The 15,629-nt window shown below is 38.7% G+C and overlaps 1 protein-coding gene across 2 annotated transcripts; it reads right to left on the bottom strand.

The window, feature by feature from the left end:
* Window positions 1-3,539: 3,539 nt before the first annotated feature.
* On the bottom strand, window positions 3,540-4,504 carry LOC149562939 (Thioredoxin superfamily protein). 2 transcript variants are annotated; one of them, XM_089826383.1, is made up of 2 exons: window positions 4,167-4,504; window positions 3,540-3,943 (listed from the first exon to the last, which is right to left on the bottom strand). In XM_089826383.1, the coding sequence occupies exons 1-2, from the start codon at window positions 4,303-4,305 to the stop codon at window positions 3,696-3,698; spliced, it is 387 nt and encodes a 128-aa protein (XP_089682509.1). In that variant the 5' UTR covers window positions 4,306-4,504; the 3' UTR covers window positions 3,540-3,695. The 2 variants fall into 2 exon arrangements, with proteins under 2 accessions (XP_089682509.1, XP_089682510.1); XM_089826384.1 differs by having other exon boundaries at window positions 3,540-3,950; window positions 4,167-4,298.
* Between the last annotated feature and the right edge of the window lie 11,125 nt (window positions 4,505-15,629).

The raw sequence follows: 15,629 nt of genomic DNA, 5'->3' as shown, positions 1-15,629 counted from the left end.
TCACCGTCGACAACCCCTGATTTTGGCAGATTATTGATCTGATACTTGGTGAAAAGTACTTGAGTTCTAAAAAGAGATATAGGTCCACTGTTCCAGTTCTGAATCCAGCTGCGGTTGGACTCTGGATTGAGAACGGATCTAGTTGTTTCATATCCAGTTCCATCTCCTAGCTAGCGGAAAAGGGCCCACTCTTCCATCTCCTTAGCTACCAAGGTTACCCACTCACCAAGAAGGGACTATGCGCATATACTTCCAACGTAATCGGAGGGCTTTGAATTCATCTCGCTCGTGTCGGTTGGTCAGCAGGCAGAGTGCCGTTGGTCATCGAGCAAAGCAAAAATAGATAGAGCCCGGCACACGTGAACTCAACCTTACCTGAATGCCCTACTATCCTATGGCTGGCATCAATGATCCCTCACTAGGTAGCTTTACCGGAATAAGAAACATTCTAGACAGATGCAGCTTGAGTGGCTAGGAAAGTTGAAAAAGGAAACATTAGAAAGAACGAGCCACAAGCTATCCGATGATTAAACCTCGATGCAATGCCCTTACTGAGCATTCCACCCCTCCGTGCAAGAGGGCTTCTTCTGCTTCTTTTGCCACTTCCGCTGCTTGGACAGCAGAGGAGTTCTGGGCTATTCCAACATATTAATTTTCTCTTTCTCCTCATTAATGCAGAGTCGCTAGAAAACAGTCGTTAGGGCATCATCTTGCCCGGCACCCCTGGGTTTCTATTCAAGATTCAGTTGACGATGCACCCTCATGGGTCTCCTGAGCGAGCCCCGGAGGAAGGACTGTGCCCCCCCTTACCCCCACTATATCGTAAAGGGCCCCCTCCCGCCCACCCTTAGAATAGTAGGGCATATTGGGTGGGGGGTAAGGGGGACATTGACATTGCCCTGGAGCTTGGCTCCAAGGAAGAGGTGGTTTAGCTAATGAAGGCAGAGTGTCTAGAAGGGTTATTCTCATTATTGCAGAGGCTGAGCGAAGAAGAGGTTTAAGAGCAACTGATGGAAGTTGGCAGTGGTGAAAGAGGGCAAAACTAGTAGCCCTTCTTGGTATAAGGAGTGGCAGTGGTCAAAAGAGGGCAAAACTATCAACCCTTCTTGCTTTAAGGAGCTACTTACAGCATGGTGGAGAGATGTGAAAAGGCCAGGGATGGGTGGGAACTTTTGAAAGATCAACTTCGAGCACTAGAGATGGGGAGGAAAAAGCAAGAACGGGAAGACAGAGAAGAGTACAATGCCAAGAAGAAAGGCAAAGCGGTGTTTTTTAATCCTGAAGAGTTGAGACTAATGGATAATGTTCCAATGGGCAAAGCTAAAAAAATTGGAAGACCTGGGTGCCTACAATGTGCATGACCTCTTTGTTTTAAATCTGATAGTATTTCATATAGATGATAGTATAGTTGATACTGCCCTGTTTTGTTAGTAAAGAGCTAGTTTTAGTGATGACTTTTAAATTTTACTTTTAATGGTATGGTAGGCTTCCGGGTCCTAAGACCCATTCCTCTGTATGTTTCAACTGTATATGGGTAGCTAGTAGTTGATAAGGAGAATTTGAATATTACAGACTATACAGTGATAATCTATTTTTATATAAGACGCAAAATAACTATATTACCAATCAAAAAATTGAAAAACACTTGGGAGAATGTTAAGGATAGATGTATAGTGATATACTGGTTCAAAAACAGATTTATGTGAATTAATGTTAAAAATTGTAGATATTTGAAAATAAAGTTGAAGTTTAAGGTCGTCTTTTAGGCATCGGCCAAGCCAGCTGCCAATTTTATGGATGAGAAACCCACTGAAAAAAATCCAACAGGAGTATTTCCTTCCAAATTTTATAGCCTTCCGGTCTAGCTTCAAAGTATGCAGTGGTTGCAGATGGGAACCGATTCCTTAGTGTTTCCACAAGACGCCCCTCAAGGCCTTCAAACCCATCCAGTTGTTTGGGAAATTCTACGATGGGGAGCTGTGACATTCTCATTCCACCCCCCCACCCCCTACAAAAAGCCTGTAAATCCCAGGCCGTCCTTTTTTCTCTTGCTGAAATTAGAGGCACTCTGGCATCCCCAGGACATCAGGGACATCTACAACTTTCATACAATAAACCAGAATGTGAAAGCTTCACATGAGCTTGTTGTGACTCGCAACAACCTTTTTCAGGTACTGTAGAAAAGAAAGTGAAGATCATGTAAAATTTGTCTCATGTAAAACTCCAGCCCATTTGCACAAAAACTGTGACGAACATTCAATGGAGCTGGCAAGCTCTGTGATTGTTTGCCAAGGTTAGTCTTGAACAACATCAATGCTTGTCCTTCCTCAGTTAAAATCCAGTTGAACTAGAATACATACACAAACATAGGTTTTAGATTCGGAGTTGAAGAGTACTTTTCAGATTTGGAGTTAGAGAGTACTCAGCAAGTCCAAAAATTTTCAACAGGGCACATACTCACAAAAACTCTGAAAAAAATGACACCTTAAAGAGTAGTAAAATTTTAAATCTCAAAAGAAAAAATGCAAGGATTTATAGCAAACACATGCGAAACCACATTTTAAGTTTTAAACAATGTTCTACCGGAATCAATAGTTTTACCCATGTTTTTTTGTGTCTATAAAATTGTGAGACTAAACTTGTGAAAACTCATCCAACAAAAGCATAGAGTACTCAGCATCTTGGAGAGTACTCACAGTATTCGCAAACTATATTCAGAAACATAATGGTAAACATTAGCTCCTTTGCATGCATTTTGCTTTATAAAAGTGAGAATGTAGGCAAGAAAACCTAGCTGATTAGAAGCGGAGAATGGAACACAGAGGCATTAATATTAGTCTGGCAGACCTGTTGAATAAGTATCAAACTTCTGATCTGATCTTATTGGTAGTAGTCAGAGGTTTATTCCAATGCCACCAGAATGCTTCCCACAAATGAGATCATCATTTATCTCCCTCTTAAACTGAAATTGATGACCTACGTGGTTGCCTACTTTCAATTGTAGAAAACCTTTCAAGAGTCATGAACTTGAAAAAAAACTCTTTGTATGCACTCATCCTGATGTTTATATTTCATTTAGATATACTCCAATGTTCACGTTTTACATATTTTGCCTCCTCCAGATTATTTAAGTTATTTTTAATTATTTAGGTTTTGAAAACTGAAAATTAAAAAGTTATGTAAGATTTTATTTGCCATCTCCAAATCCGGTTCCTTGTCAACGATACCCAGATGAACAATTCAAATTCCAAACCAGTAACAACAAATAAGAAGGGAAAAAAAAAAACTAGAGGGTTATAGTTGAAATTGAATTTCTACAGTCTCTGGTTTGCACTGTGTATGCAAGAGTTTCTGGTTTGCACTGTGTATGCTTTTTAGTTCGATATTTCAGAACATGCTCACTTTACTCCTGATGGACCACTGCGTATATCTGAAACGTCAAGCTAAAAAGCCTACACAGTATTAGGTCAATTTACAAATCTTTACAAAAAATTAAAAAACCCACTTGCATCTCAGACATCAAAATACTGAGCATTAGCTTTCTTAAAGAAATGAATTTGTGCGAGAGCCACATTACTATAAATAATACAGATTTATAATAACACAATGATAACATCCGGCTTAGGAACAATTATTCTTGAGTACATTTAGAATTTAGCCGCATTTGGATGTCTGGCAACATTTAATAATAGACCCTAATCAAGCAGCTTTTCAATGCGTGAAGCAATGTGCGCCTCATGGTCCTCCAGGCGCTCTGCAATGGCTCCATCTTTCCAACGGGCAAGTGTAGGTAAACCCTTCAATTTAAACCGTTCGTCAACCCTCCAAGGATGGCTCGGATTCCGCCACGTCGGCCTGTTCCCGGCAAAAGCCCGAAGAAGAATTACATCTTTCTCAGACTTTTCTAGAGTTTTGTAAATCACAGGCTCCGCCCTAACACAATCTGCAGACTAATAACTTAGGTTTTTAGTTATCATTTTATGGTTTCAGTCGTACCATCAAATTCTACATAGTTAATAATTGAAACTTCAAATACGTCTCGAATGTTCTGCAGTTTTAAATTCTAGGTCGTCAATTATGGCTCGATTACAATTTTCGGTATTGCTTTAAGGGTTTGTGGGAAAAGGGAGAAATAAACATGTAAGCGAGAAAGAAGAAATAAGAACCTGGACACCAGCTAACGCCAGAAGTAGGATCTTTATCAGCCAAAAATAGCAGCAGTGTGATTCGATCCTTGCCCTCTTCGATAGATTTGAATGCGGTGGAAAAATTGTCCAGGTTTGCATCAATCTGAGTAAATCCCATACTTCTCTATCTCTACTATGGCTTTGCTAAAATGGGTGTATAGTTCCTGGTTTATTTCAATTGGGATCGTCCTTGCCCCGTGACCAAGAAATAAATTTGTGTGCACGGATGAGCGTTCGTTTCTATGGGAGGGGTTTGGGTTCTTATTTTTGTAATGGTTGAAGTAAAACTTGCAATAGCATCGAAGTATGGAATGGGTATGTGGGAGAACTATAAAAGGTCAATAAAGCATTTGTTCTTTTGTCGATCTTGTTTTTCATATTCTTCTTTATTTTGCAACTTGTAGAAAGTAATACAATAGATGATAGAAAAAAAGTCCACTCTCTTTCTCTCCCTCTCTCCCTTTCAATCTATCTTTCTATCACTATGTCTTCATCTCCATCTCCCCCTCTACCTCATCATCTCTTTCTTTACCCCCCTCTTCCCCTCTATGTTTCTTTGTCATAGTATATTTTGAGATCTCTCTCTCTCTCTCTCTCTCTCTCTCTCTCTCTCTCTCTCTTAAAATATTATTTTTATTTTTATATGGTGATGGGAATCTAGGATATGACATTGATGCAGTAGCATCGTTGGTTGGCTTGCAATCTTGCTTGGTAGTGTGGTTGACCTTGGAGTTGGAGAACTTGGTCAAACAATAATGTGTGACTCGGTCGATACTGAGTTGGTTTGGTTGTGTTAATTGAGTGACTTGGTTAGTTAAGATGTTCGGTGATGTTCAAGGCACTTGGCAGATATAGGGAGCTCAATTTGCATTGGGAACTCAACAGTAGTGTTGCCTGAGTCAGCTCGGTCAGTGAAGGAACTCAATTATATCTAGTTTTATCTAACATTCGGTTTGGTCTTGGTTCCCGTGGAGCTGACTTGTAGTGAGCCAACTTTTTGCATTTAATTTGTGTATAGGTAAAAAAAAATTGTTGCAGTTGACTTGTGGTTTGCATGGCCATTTAACGTAAAGCTTTATTTTAATTTGTAATGGGCTAGGCCGACTTGTGGCTTAGTTGGGTATAAGGAAGGGGTTTTTGTGGAGTCTCAAGGCATGAGATCATAAACATCTAGCTTGGAAAAAGGATGAGGTGTAGGAGCAAATTTTGAGAAGGGCTAGTAGTTGAGGCTTGGTAAACCAAGAGATTGCTTGGTGGGCTTGTGAGCGCAAGTTAGAGATTTCCTTGCAGTTTCCTACTAGAGTGTAGATATGGACTAGCTGAGATTAGTGTGGAGTTGGATCTTGACAAATCTTGCAGAACTATTTTGTAATTGCTTTTTGTGTTTGGCCTTAACCTAGAAGGCCTTATAGTCGGGCACATTGCATGTAAACAATTGTTCTATGACTAAAGAGTTGTATTGGCTATTAGATCTTGCATTTGTGTATCTTGTTGTTGTGTTTCCAATGTGTGGTTAATTGCATGGATCCATATTACCTCCAATAGGGGTATCCTTGGATACTCGCTGCATTAGGTGGTATCAAAGCACAATTATTCCTGAGTGCGTGCATCGAGTGTCAAAGTTAACGCAATTTGCACCAAGACTTGGGTGAAGGCTGGAAGAGAAGGTTGATCTTGTGGAGTTGATTGATCTTTTGGATTTGCAGGATTTATTGCTTTGTGTTTGCAAAGGATCTTGAAAGATGCCTCCAAGAAGATTGGACCCTAGGCAAATTGATGATCTTAGTGATGTTGTGGAAGAAAGGATCTTAGAGAAGATTAAAGCAGGATTCGGATTTGAGATAGCATTGATGAAGAGTGACATGATTGCTGAAATTATGAGTGCTTTAGGTGGTGTACCTAGGCATGCAAGTATTGAAGATGGTAATGAGGAGGTTGTTGAAGACTTTGAAGTTGTTGGATCAAGTGGTGAGGATAGAATTGAACATGTGGAGAGACCTATTGGAACTAGGGTTGGTTAGTTTGCTAGACCTGGATCTTAGTTGAGGTTGAAGCATGGAGGTTTCTAATTTCTCAAGTACTTTGACTCCCAAAGACTTGATTGATTGGATTAGCAAATTGAAAGACTACTTTGAGCTTGAGGACATTGAAGATCCACTCAGAGTAAGGTTAGCACAAACTAAGTTGAAAGGACATGTTGCTCTTTGGTGGAAAGAACTACAAAGAGACAGAAAGGAGGGAGGTGAAATGAGAATCACTAGATGGAGGTTGATAGTAACTAAGTTGAAGGCTAAGTTCATTCCTAGTGATTATGAACTTGAATTGTTCAAAAGGTTATAGAATTTGAAACATAAAGATATGACTGTAAAAGACCATACAGAAGAGTTCTACAAGTTGACTATTCGGTCTAGGCATAGAGAATTGTCAAAGGAGAAGGTCGCTCAGTACATTAATGGTTTGAGATTCAATATCCAAGATGACGTTGGTATGTTGAAGATTGATTCAATTGAGGATGCTTATCAATATGCCCTGAAGGAAAAAGACAAGTTGAAGAGAAAAAGTCAAGGTAATGCTAGAGGGAAGGAGAAGTAGGATAGCTTGACGAAAGCTAAACTGAGTGATGAAGATGAAACAAAACCTGTTGATTAGAAGAGAAGGACAGGTAGAGGTGAGTTTAAGGGTACTTGCTATGGATGTGGTGAAGTAGGGCAAAGATCTTTTGAATGCCCTCATAGTAGGAGAATTGCTAATGTGAATGAGGTAGAAGGCCATGACAATCAACCTAAGCAAGGAGAGAGTTTACTAGCTCGATGAGTGTTGATTGATTAGAGGACAATGAAATCTTGTTAGAGAACTAATTTATTCAGGGCTTGTTGTAAGTTTGGTGGTAAAGTCTGCAATGTGATTGTGGATGGTGGTAGTACTAACAACCTTATTGTTGAGGAGATGGTTTAGAAACTTAGTTTGAGAAGAGTAAGACAACCTTATTCTTATAAGATTGGCTAGTTGCAAGGTGAGCATGTTTTGGAAGTGAGAGAGCAGTGCCTTGTTGATTTCCAGATTGGGTAGTATAAGGATCAAGTGATGTGTGATATTGTGGACATGAACAATTGTCATGTGTTTCTTGGTAGACCTTAGCAGTATGATTGCAGGGTTGTGTATGATTGTGTCAAGTATGTGTTTACAATTGTGAAAGGTGGTAGGAAGCATTCCCCAATTCCTTTGTAGAATGAAGAGCTCGGTAGGAGGAACCTAAGTATTGCCAACCAAGTTGAGTTGAAGGATTTTGAGAGGGTTGGAGATCAGCATGGAAAGCAGACATGTAGCACATCAAGGATGGATGTGAAGCAGAAGAAGATCAAGGGAAAAAGTGTACAAGTTGACTTAAAAGATGTGTATGTGAAGAACCAATTTGGGATTTATGTGTTGAATCCCAGAAGATTTTTTTCTAGCTACTGAGAACATCTTTTTGAACATGGGGTGTCTAATACAAGAGCATCTTTGGTTGGCTTCCAGTCCTGCATGTTGGTGTAGTTGACCTTGGCGTTGGAGGACTCAGTCAAAGAATAATGTGTGACTCGGTCAATATTGAGTTGGTTTCGTTGTTGTGTCAACTGAGTGACTCGGTTAATGAAGATGTTTAGTGATGTTTGAGGCACTTGGAAAATATTGGGAGCTCGATTTGCACTGGGAACTAGGTAGTTGTGTTTCCCAAGTCATCTTGGTAGGTGAAGGAACTCGGTTATGTTTGGTTTTCTTTGACACTCGGTATGGTCTTGGTTCTTGTGGAGCCAAGTTGTCAGTGAGCCAACTTTTTGATGCAGGGTGCTTCCCTTAATACCATAAACTCATAATAGAAACTTAGAAACAATAGAAAATGCGAGAACAAAATATGGACTTCTTATTTGCACCGCAAATGCAGAATTACAGAATTCATAAATATAATATTCTAACCCACATGGGTGCCTTTAGTATAATAATTTGCAAGACATGTTGCGAACTATCACCCAGAGCTGTCCTAGATAATGTTCGGACCTCTCTTAAATAGGCAATTTTATGCCACCAAGGAAGGTTCTAGACATTGAAACTTAATACCTAGGGCTGACAGACCCTAACAATACATATAGAGTCAGCCAAATAAATATTTGACAATTATTTTAGATATTTCGGGTAGCCCAACTTTGAAAGGCCATAACTCATGAATCGTTGCTCCAATTGGCTATTATAACCACTTTTCGAAAACCCCAACTTATGATCTATAGGCTCAAAACCATGCTAGCACTCTTTTGTTGAGTTTTCAGACCTCATTCAGGCACTCTAAGGCCTCCAATGGTGAGCTTGAAGATTTTTTTGCAAAATTTTCCACCGAAAATCTGCAATAACTTCTCTGATACTTATGCTTGAGGAATGAGATTTTTATGGTAGGCTTACAACTCTAAAATGAAGCTTCCTGTAGAAAATGAGAACATTCCGAGCTCATATGAAAAACTTACTAAAAATAGTAATTTCCCATAAATAGTAATTACCCTATCTACTAGTCCTTATTAAAATAGAAAAGACTAAAAATAAAATATTTTTGGTTGATGCAAGATTGCCCTTGCACCCAAGATGCTCTTGCATCAGACACCCAGGGTAATTTGAGAAATGACCTCGTCACGTCTCAGGTGTTCGGAGGAAAACCAAGAAGGTTAACCTCCTTCTTTGCTAGCCATGATGAATCCTCAACTGGCCTCCCTTTCTGTTTGACTAGATATTCCTCATAAGTTTTGTTTCTAGATCTTTTGCCAATACAACTATCCAGTATCTCCTTAATCTCCTATGTAGCCAAACTAGTTGCTGGAATACTCCACTACGCTTCTACAACTTCACCTCCATCACCTCCTTCATTAAACTCTATCAAATCTAAAATATTAAAATACTAGAGAAATATTCAATTCAGCAGGTAACTCCACTTCATACGCATTGCCAGAATCATGCCTCTTCACTATCTTGCATGGTCCAAACTTCTTCATCTTCAACTTATTATATGTACCCACTGGAAAACACTCCTTCCTCAAATGAACCATGACTTCATCTCCAATATGAAATTCCTTATATCTCATTTTCACATCTTCCTTAGCCTTATATTATGTATTCATCTTTATGATGTGCTTCCTCACCTCCTCAAGGATGTTCTTCAAATGTTCAGCAAAATCTTCTGCTTCAGCACTACTTATCTCTCCTTTATCCAACTGCCTTACTCCCATATACAATCTGAAATGGTGATTTACCAGTACTCCTATTGACAGAATTATTATATGCAAATTCCACCTGTGTTAAAATCATAACCCATCCTTTTGGTTTATCTCCAACCAAGCATCTCAACAAGTTTCCCAAACTGTGATTCACAACTTCTGTCTGTCCATTAGTTTGTGGATGATGTGATGAACTAAACTTCAAATCTGTCTTCAACTTCTTCCATAATGTACACCAAAAAAACATGACAAATTTGGTATCTCTATCTAAAACTATACTCTTTGGCAAACCATGTAATCTCACCACTTCTCTGAAAAACAACTCTACTACATGAACAACATACTAGTCTTCTTGCAAGGAATAAAATGTGCCATCTTTGAAAACCTGTCAAGCACCACAAAAATAGAATCATGCCCGTGTTGTGTCCTCGATAATCCAAGAACAAAATCCATTTTGATATCCCCCCATAGTGTCTCTAGTATAGGTAATGGATGATATAATCCTGTATTCAGCTTCACTCCTTTCACCATTTGACATACTTTGCAACTTTGTACAAATTTCATCACATCTTGCTGTATTTGTGGCCAGTGATAATTTTCAGCAACCAAAGCTATAGTTTTATCTCTACCAAAATGTCCAACCAATCCTCCACTATGCTTCTCCTTGGTGAGGTTCTCTATCATTGAACTTTTGGGAATGCACAATTAGCTTCCTTTGAACAACATACTATCCTAGAGAATAAAATCTTAACACTTTGTCCTATCAAGTGTAATAGGTTTTGTACAAGCCTTCCATGTTTCACCAAAATTAGGATCATCTGGATACAATGTACTGAGTTCCTTGAACCCAACCACCTCTATTTGCATTTTTGTCAGGAAATGTTGTCTTCTACTAAGAGCATCTGCAACTTTGTTAGACTTCCCACTCATGTGTTTCAAAAAAAATGTATAACTCTGCAAAAACTCAACCCACTTTAAATGCCTTTGGTTTGATTTTCCTTGACTATTCAAATATTGCAAAGCTTGATGATCAAAATACAAAAGAAACTCCTTAGGAAGAAGATAGTGTCTCCACTTCTTCAATGCTTGAACTATAACATAAAATTCCTGATCATAAACATAATATTTTCTTTTTGCATCATTCAACTTCTCATTGAAATGAGCAACAGGTCTACCTTCTTGACTCAAAACAGCTCCTATTGCAGTACTACTAGCATCACAATCTACTTGAAACATCTTGTTAAAATCAGGAAGTGCTAAAACAAGTTGCTCAGTAACTTTTTGTTTCAATAGATTAAAACTCTTATCTACTCCTACAGTCCACTTAAACTCTTTCCTATCCCCTCTCATTGTTTCAATCAAGGGTCCACAAACAATATTAAAACTTCTTATAAATTTTCTATAAAATGTAGCCAGTCCATGAAAAGATCTTACCTTTGTCGCACTCCTTGGAGTAGGCCATTCAAGGGTAGCCTTCACTTTCTCTAGGTCCATTTCTAGACCTCCTGAGACTACAAATCCCAAGTACACCAACTCTTTCTTTAAAAATCTACACTTCTTCAAGTTTATCAACAACTTTTCCTCCCTCAACTTATCAAACACCATGTGAATATGAATCAAATGATCCTTCAATGTCTTACTAAAGATCAATATATCATATAGGTAAACAATGACAAACTTACCCAAAAATTCCTTCAGTACCTCATTCATGAGCCTTATGAAAGTGCTTAGTGCATTGGTTAGCCCAAAAGGCATGAGTAATCACTCATATAGTCCTTCCCTTGTCTTGAAAGCAGTCTTCCACTCATCACCTTCTCTAATACGAATATGATGGTACCCACTCTTCATATCTATCTTTGTAAAATACTTAGCTCCATTCAAATAGTCCATAATATCATCCATCCTTGCCAATGGAAATCTATACTTTATTGTGATCTTGTTGATAGCGTGAGAATCTATGCACATCCTCCATCCTCCATTCTTCTTTGGTGCTAATACTGCTGGTACAACACATGGACTCAGACTCTCTCGAAACAACCTCTTCTGCAACAACTCATGAACTTGCCTGTTCAACTCTTCACTTTCTATTGGTATCATTCTGTGCACTGCCTTGTTTGGAAAATTGGCTCCTAGAACCAAATCCATCTGGTGACTGATCTTGTTCATTGGGGGCAATCCATCAGGTACATTATCTGATACAATATCATAAAACTCTCCCAACATATCTGCAACTTCTGTAGGTACCTCATCTACTTCTTCTTTACTATCTTTAGGAATTATAGCAAAACACATATGCTCATGTTCCATACCTTTAAGAAACCCTTTTCCATCAACAAAACATATTCTCGTAACACTACATACCTTTTCTTCTTTATTCTTCAATGGCTTCAACTTATGTTTCACTCTATCATTAGTTAGAGTGTAGGTATTTGCTCACCCATCATGTACAACATGCCTATCAAACTGCCACGACCTACCCAACAACATATGACATATTTCCAAAGGTATGATATCACATAGTACCTCATCCTGATAGCTTCCAATCTTGAACTTCACTGAGCACTGCTCATTGACCATAACCTTGTGGTCATCTTGCACCCAAGCAATATGGTATAGACATGAGTGTTTCTGTCTCTTTAGCTTCAACTTGGTGACCATCATTTCTAACACTAGATTGTCAGTACTTCCACCATCAATGATTACATCACAACACTTATCTTCACATCTGCACCTTGTGCGAAACAAGCTCCTTCTTTTCTCAGGTTCATTCTCACCACTCAACAGGACTCTTTGGTTAACTAGGACTTCTCCTCTTTCAACATCTTTAGAATGTGAGGATCTAGCATCTTCATCAACATGTGCAACTCTGGCCTAGTCTTCTATTCTTCGATTTTTCCTTCTTTGGTGCTGGGTACATTCAAATGCTCTATGCCCTTCTTCTCTATAGTGAAAACATTTGCCACAAAAGCCTCCTCTTTCAGATCCTTGTCCTCTACCTCTTCCTCTCTGATCTCTATTGTTCTCATCATGGAAACAATTGGAATTGTTTCCCCTTTGGTTCTGATTGCTACTTCCAGCGTCATCCTTGTTCTTTTGATCATCATTACAACTACCATAAGATCGTCCACCAGATCTTCCACCGTGACCTCTTCCATTGTTCTTATTGTCAAACTTCTTGCTTATTCTCTCCTCAACTCTTAGGGAAAACTAGTATGCCTCCTCAATATTGCTCATTTGAACTAGACTTAGCTCGTCCTAAATGCTTGACCTTAACCCATTAAGATAATAGGTGACTTTCTCCTTATTAGCTTCTGCATGGCTGGTTCTAATGAGAACTTAGTAAAACTCTTCAGTATACTCTTGAACAATTTTTTTTGCTTGCTTCATTCCTTGCATGTTCTTCAACAGATCAAGCTCATAATCCATAGGAATGAATTGTCGCTTCATTTTAGCCATCATCTGATCCCATCTAGTGATTTTGTCCTTTCCCTTTCTATTTCACTCCAACTGAACCTCTTGCCACCAAATCTTTGCATGGCCCTCTAGTTTTGCCTTTGCAAACTTGACCCTATCAGGATCATCAATATCTTCATACTCAAAGTACTCCTCTAGTTCATTGATCCAATCAATTAGCTCCTCTAGGTTAAGATTTCCTAAAAATGTGGGAACCTCAAACTTAGGTCTTTTTCCAACCTTGGAGATGGCTATAAAAAGCCTCTCTTCCTCTGGGTTCAGAACTGCCTCTGCTCTGACATATTCTTCTACTTCTATCCTCGCTTTCATCTCTCACAAGAAAATTTATTCCTCTTCGCATTTGTTCTTTCAACACTTGCATTTTCCTTTGGAGGGCTTAGAAACCCTTAGGTGTAACACACACAGCTCTTTCGCCATGCTCTCTTTGTGGAGGCATTTTTGCGCTTTTGCTAAAACCCTAGTGCAAACTGCCTCACAATCAGCCATCTGTCTACATGCTCAACCCAAACCATGGTCCTGATGCAAACTACCTCACAGTCGAAAAGCTGTCCACAAACTCAAGAACTCTAGCTCTGATACCACTTGGTGTAGGGTGCTTTCCTTAATACCATAAACTCATAACAAAAACTTAGAAACAAGAGAAAATGCGAGAACAAAATATGGACTTCTTATTTGCACCGCAAATGCAGAATTACAAAATTCATAAATACAATATTCTAACCCACATGGGTGCCTTCAGTACAATAATTTGCAAGACAAGCTGTGAACTATCACCCAAAGCTATCCTAGACAATGTTTAGACCTTTCTTAAATAGGCAATTTTATGCCACCCGGGAAGGTTCTAGACATTGAAACTTAATAAGTAGGGCCGACATACCCTAACATTACATATAGAGTAAGCCAAATACATCTTTGACAATTATTTTAGATATTTTGGGTAGCCCAACTTTGAAAGGCCATAACTCATGAATTGTTGCTTTGATTGGCTATTATAACCACTTTTCAAAAATGCCAGTTCCTGGTCTACAAACTCAAAACTACGCCAATGCTCTTCTATCAAGTTTTCGAACCTCATCCAGGCACTCTAAGGCCTCCAACAGTGAGCCTGAAGATTTGTCTACAAATTTTTCCACCAAAAATCTGCAATAACTTCTCCGATACTACTTATGCTTGAGCAATGAGATTTTTATGGTAGACTTACAACTCTAAAATGAACTTTCCTATAGAAAATGAGAACAGTCCGAGCTCATATGACAAACTTAATAAAAATAGTAAGTTCCCATAAATAGCAACAACCTATCTACTAGTCCTTATTAAAATAGAAAAGACTAAAAATAAAATATTTTTGGGTGATGCAAGAAATCCCTTGCACCCAAGATGCTCCTGCATCACTTTTGGAATTAAATTTGTGTATAGGTATTTAATTTGTGTTGTAGTCAACTTGTGGCTTGCATGGGCATTTAATATAAGGGTTTATTTTAATTTGTAATGGGCTAGGCTGACTTGTGACTTAATTGGGTAGAAGTAAAGGGTTTTTATGGAGTCTTAAGGCATAAGATCACAAACATCTAGCTTGGCAAAAGGTCGAGGTGTAGGAGAAAACTTTGAGAAGGGATAGTAGCTAAGGCTTGGTAAACTAGGAGATTGTTTGGTGGGCTTGCGACTACAAGTTGAGATTTCCTTGGGGTTTCCTACTAGAGTGCAAATCTGGACTAGCTGGGATTAGTGTAGAGTTGGATCTCGAGGGATCTTGCAAAATTGTTTTGTAAATGATTTTTGTATTTGGCCCTAACTCGAAAGGCCTTACAGCCAGGCACATTACATGTAAACAATTGTTTTATGAATAAAGAGTGGCATTGGGTATCAGATCTTGCATTTGTGTATCTTGTTATTGTGTTTCCATTGTGTGGTTAATTGCAGGGACCCAAATTACCTCCAATAGTGGTATCCTTGGATTTGCTACATTAGATATTGATAGTGGTAAAATGTTGTGGGACATCTCATGTTACTAGTAGTTTGAGAGTAAGTGTGGTGTACTTAAAAAATTATAATTTGGATTATATATTATCTTGAATTGTTGTAGTATACAAGGGATGAATAGCTTCACACCTTATCAATCAATAGTTTAGTGAATTTAAAGAGCATCAATTGACATCAATAATATTGATCAACAAGGATGCACATTCATTATTATATTATAAGTACCTCGTGATGCTTTTATGGAATGGAGAGGCCTACTATTCTAAGGCAACTCTTAAGTTTAGACAGACAAGTCGAGGGGCTCCAATCACACCATTCCTTCATTCCTTCCTTTATCCCCTCTCCCAGCTCCCGCATTGAAGATCGATACTTTAGAGCGAGATCAGCAGGACAAAGCCCCTTAAATCTATTATGAAGCTTCTGAAGTGAAAGCAGCCCATAGAATAGTAGGGGGGCACTGCGTACCCAATAATAGAAAAGACCCCTGCATGCAGGGGAAGGTGAACTGGGGGAGATGCTGGAATGCATATATCACACCTCCACACACAAAATATATGCATGCATTATGATGCAATACAAGGTAGGAGAAACCCCAAAGGAGATGTTATAGTCCCCAACAAATAACAACATAATAGAAGAAGAATAATAACTCAGAGATTTAGATACGAAACAACACATATTCTCATAATAGAATTAATAGATTAGCATCCAACATATCTGTTTATAAGGCCTTTTGTGTTACGGCCAAATACAT

Source organism: Cupressus sempervirens, chromosome 4 (assembly GCF_028749045.1).
Source record: "Cupressus sempervirens isolate cs-2001-9-10 chromosome 4, ASM2874904v1, whole genome shotgun sequence".
NCBI classification, from domain to species: Eukaryota; Viridiplantae; Streptophyta; class Pinopsida; order Cupressales; family Cupressaceae; genus Cupressus; species Cupressus sempervirens.
Note: the sequence above shows the minus strand (reverse complement) of the source record. Positions and strands in the feature narration are given on the sequence as shown.

Bases quoted from the DNA above. Each gene is read 5' to 3' on its own strand.
- LOC149562939 (XM_089826383.1), bottom strand. From the start codon at position 4,305: ATGGGATTTACTCAGATTGATGCAAACCTGGACAATTTTTCCACCGCA. The intron at 3,944-4,166 runs GTTCTTATTTCT...ATTAGTCTGCAG, and splicing joins TGGCGTTAGCTGGTGTCCAG to ATTGTGTTAGGGCGGAGCCT.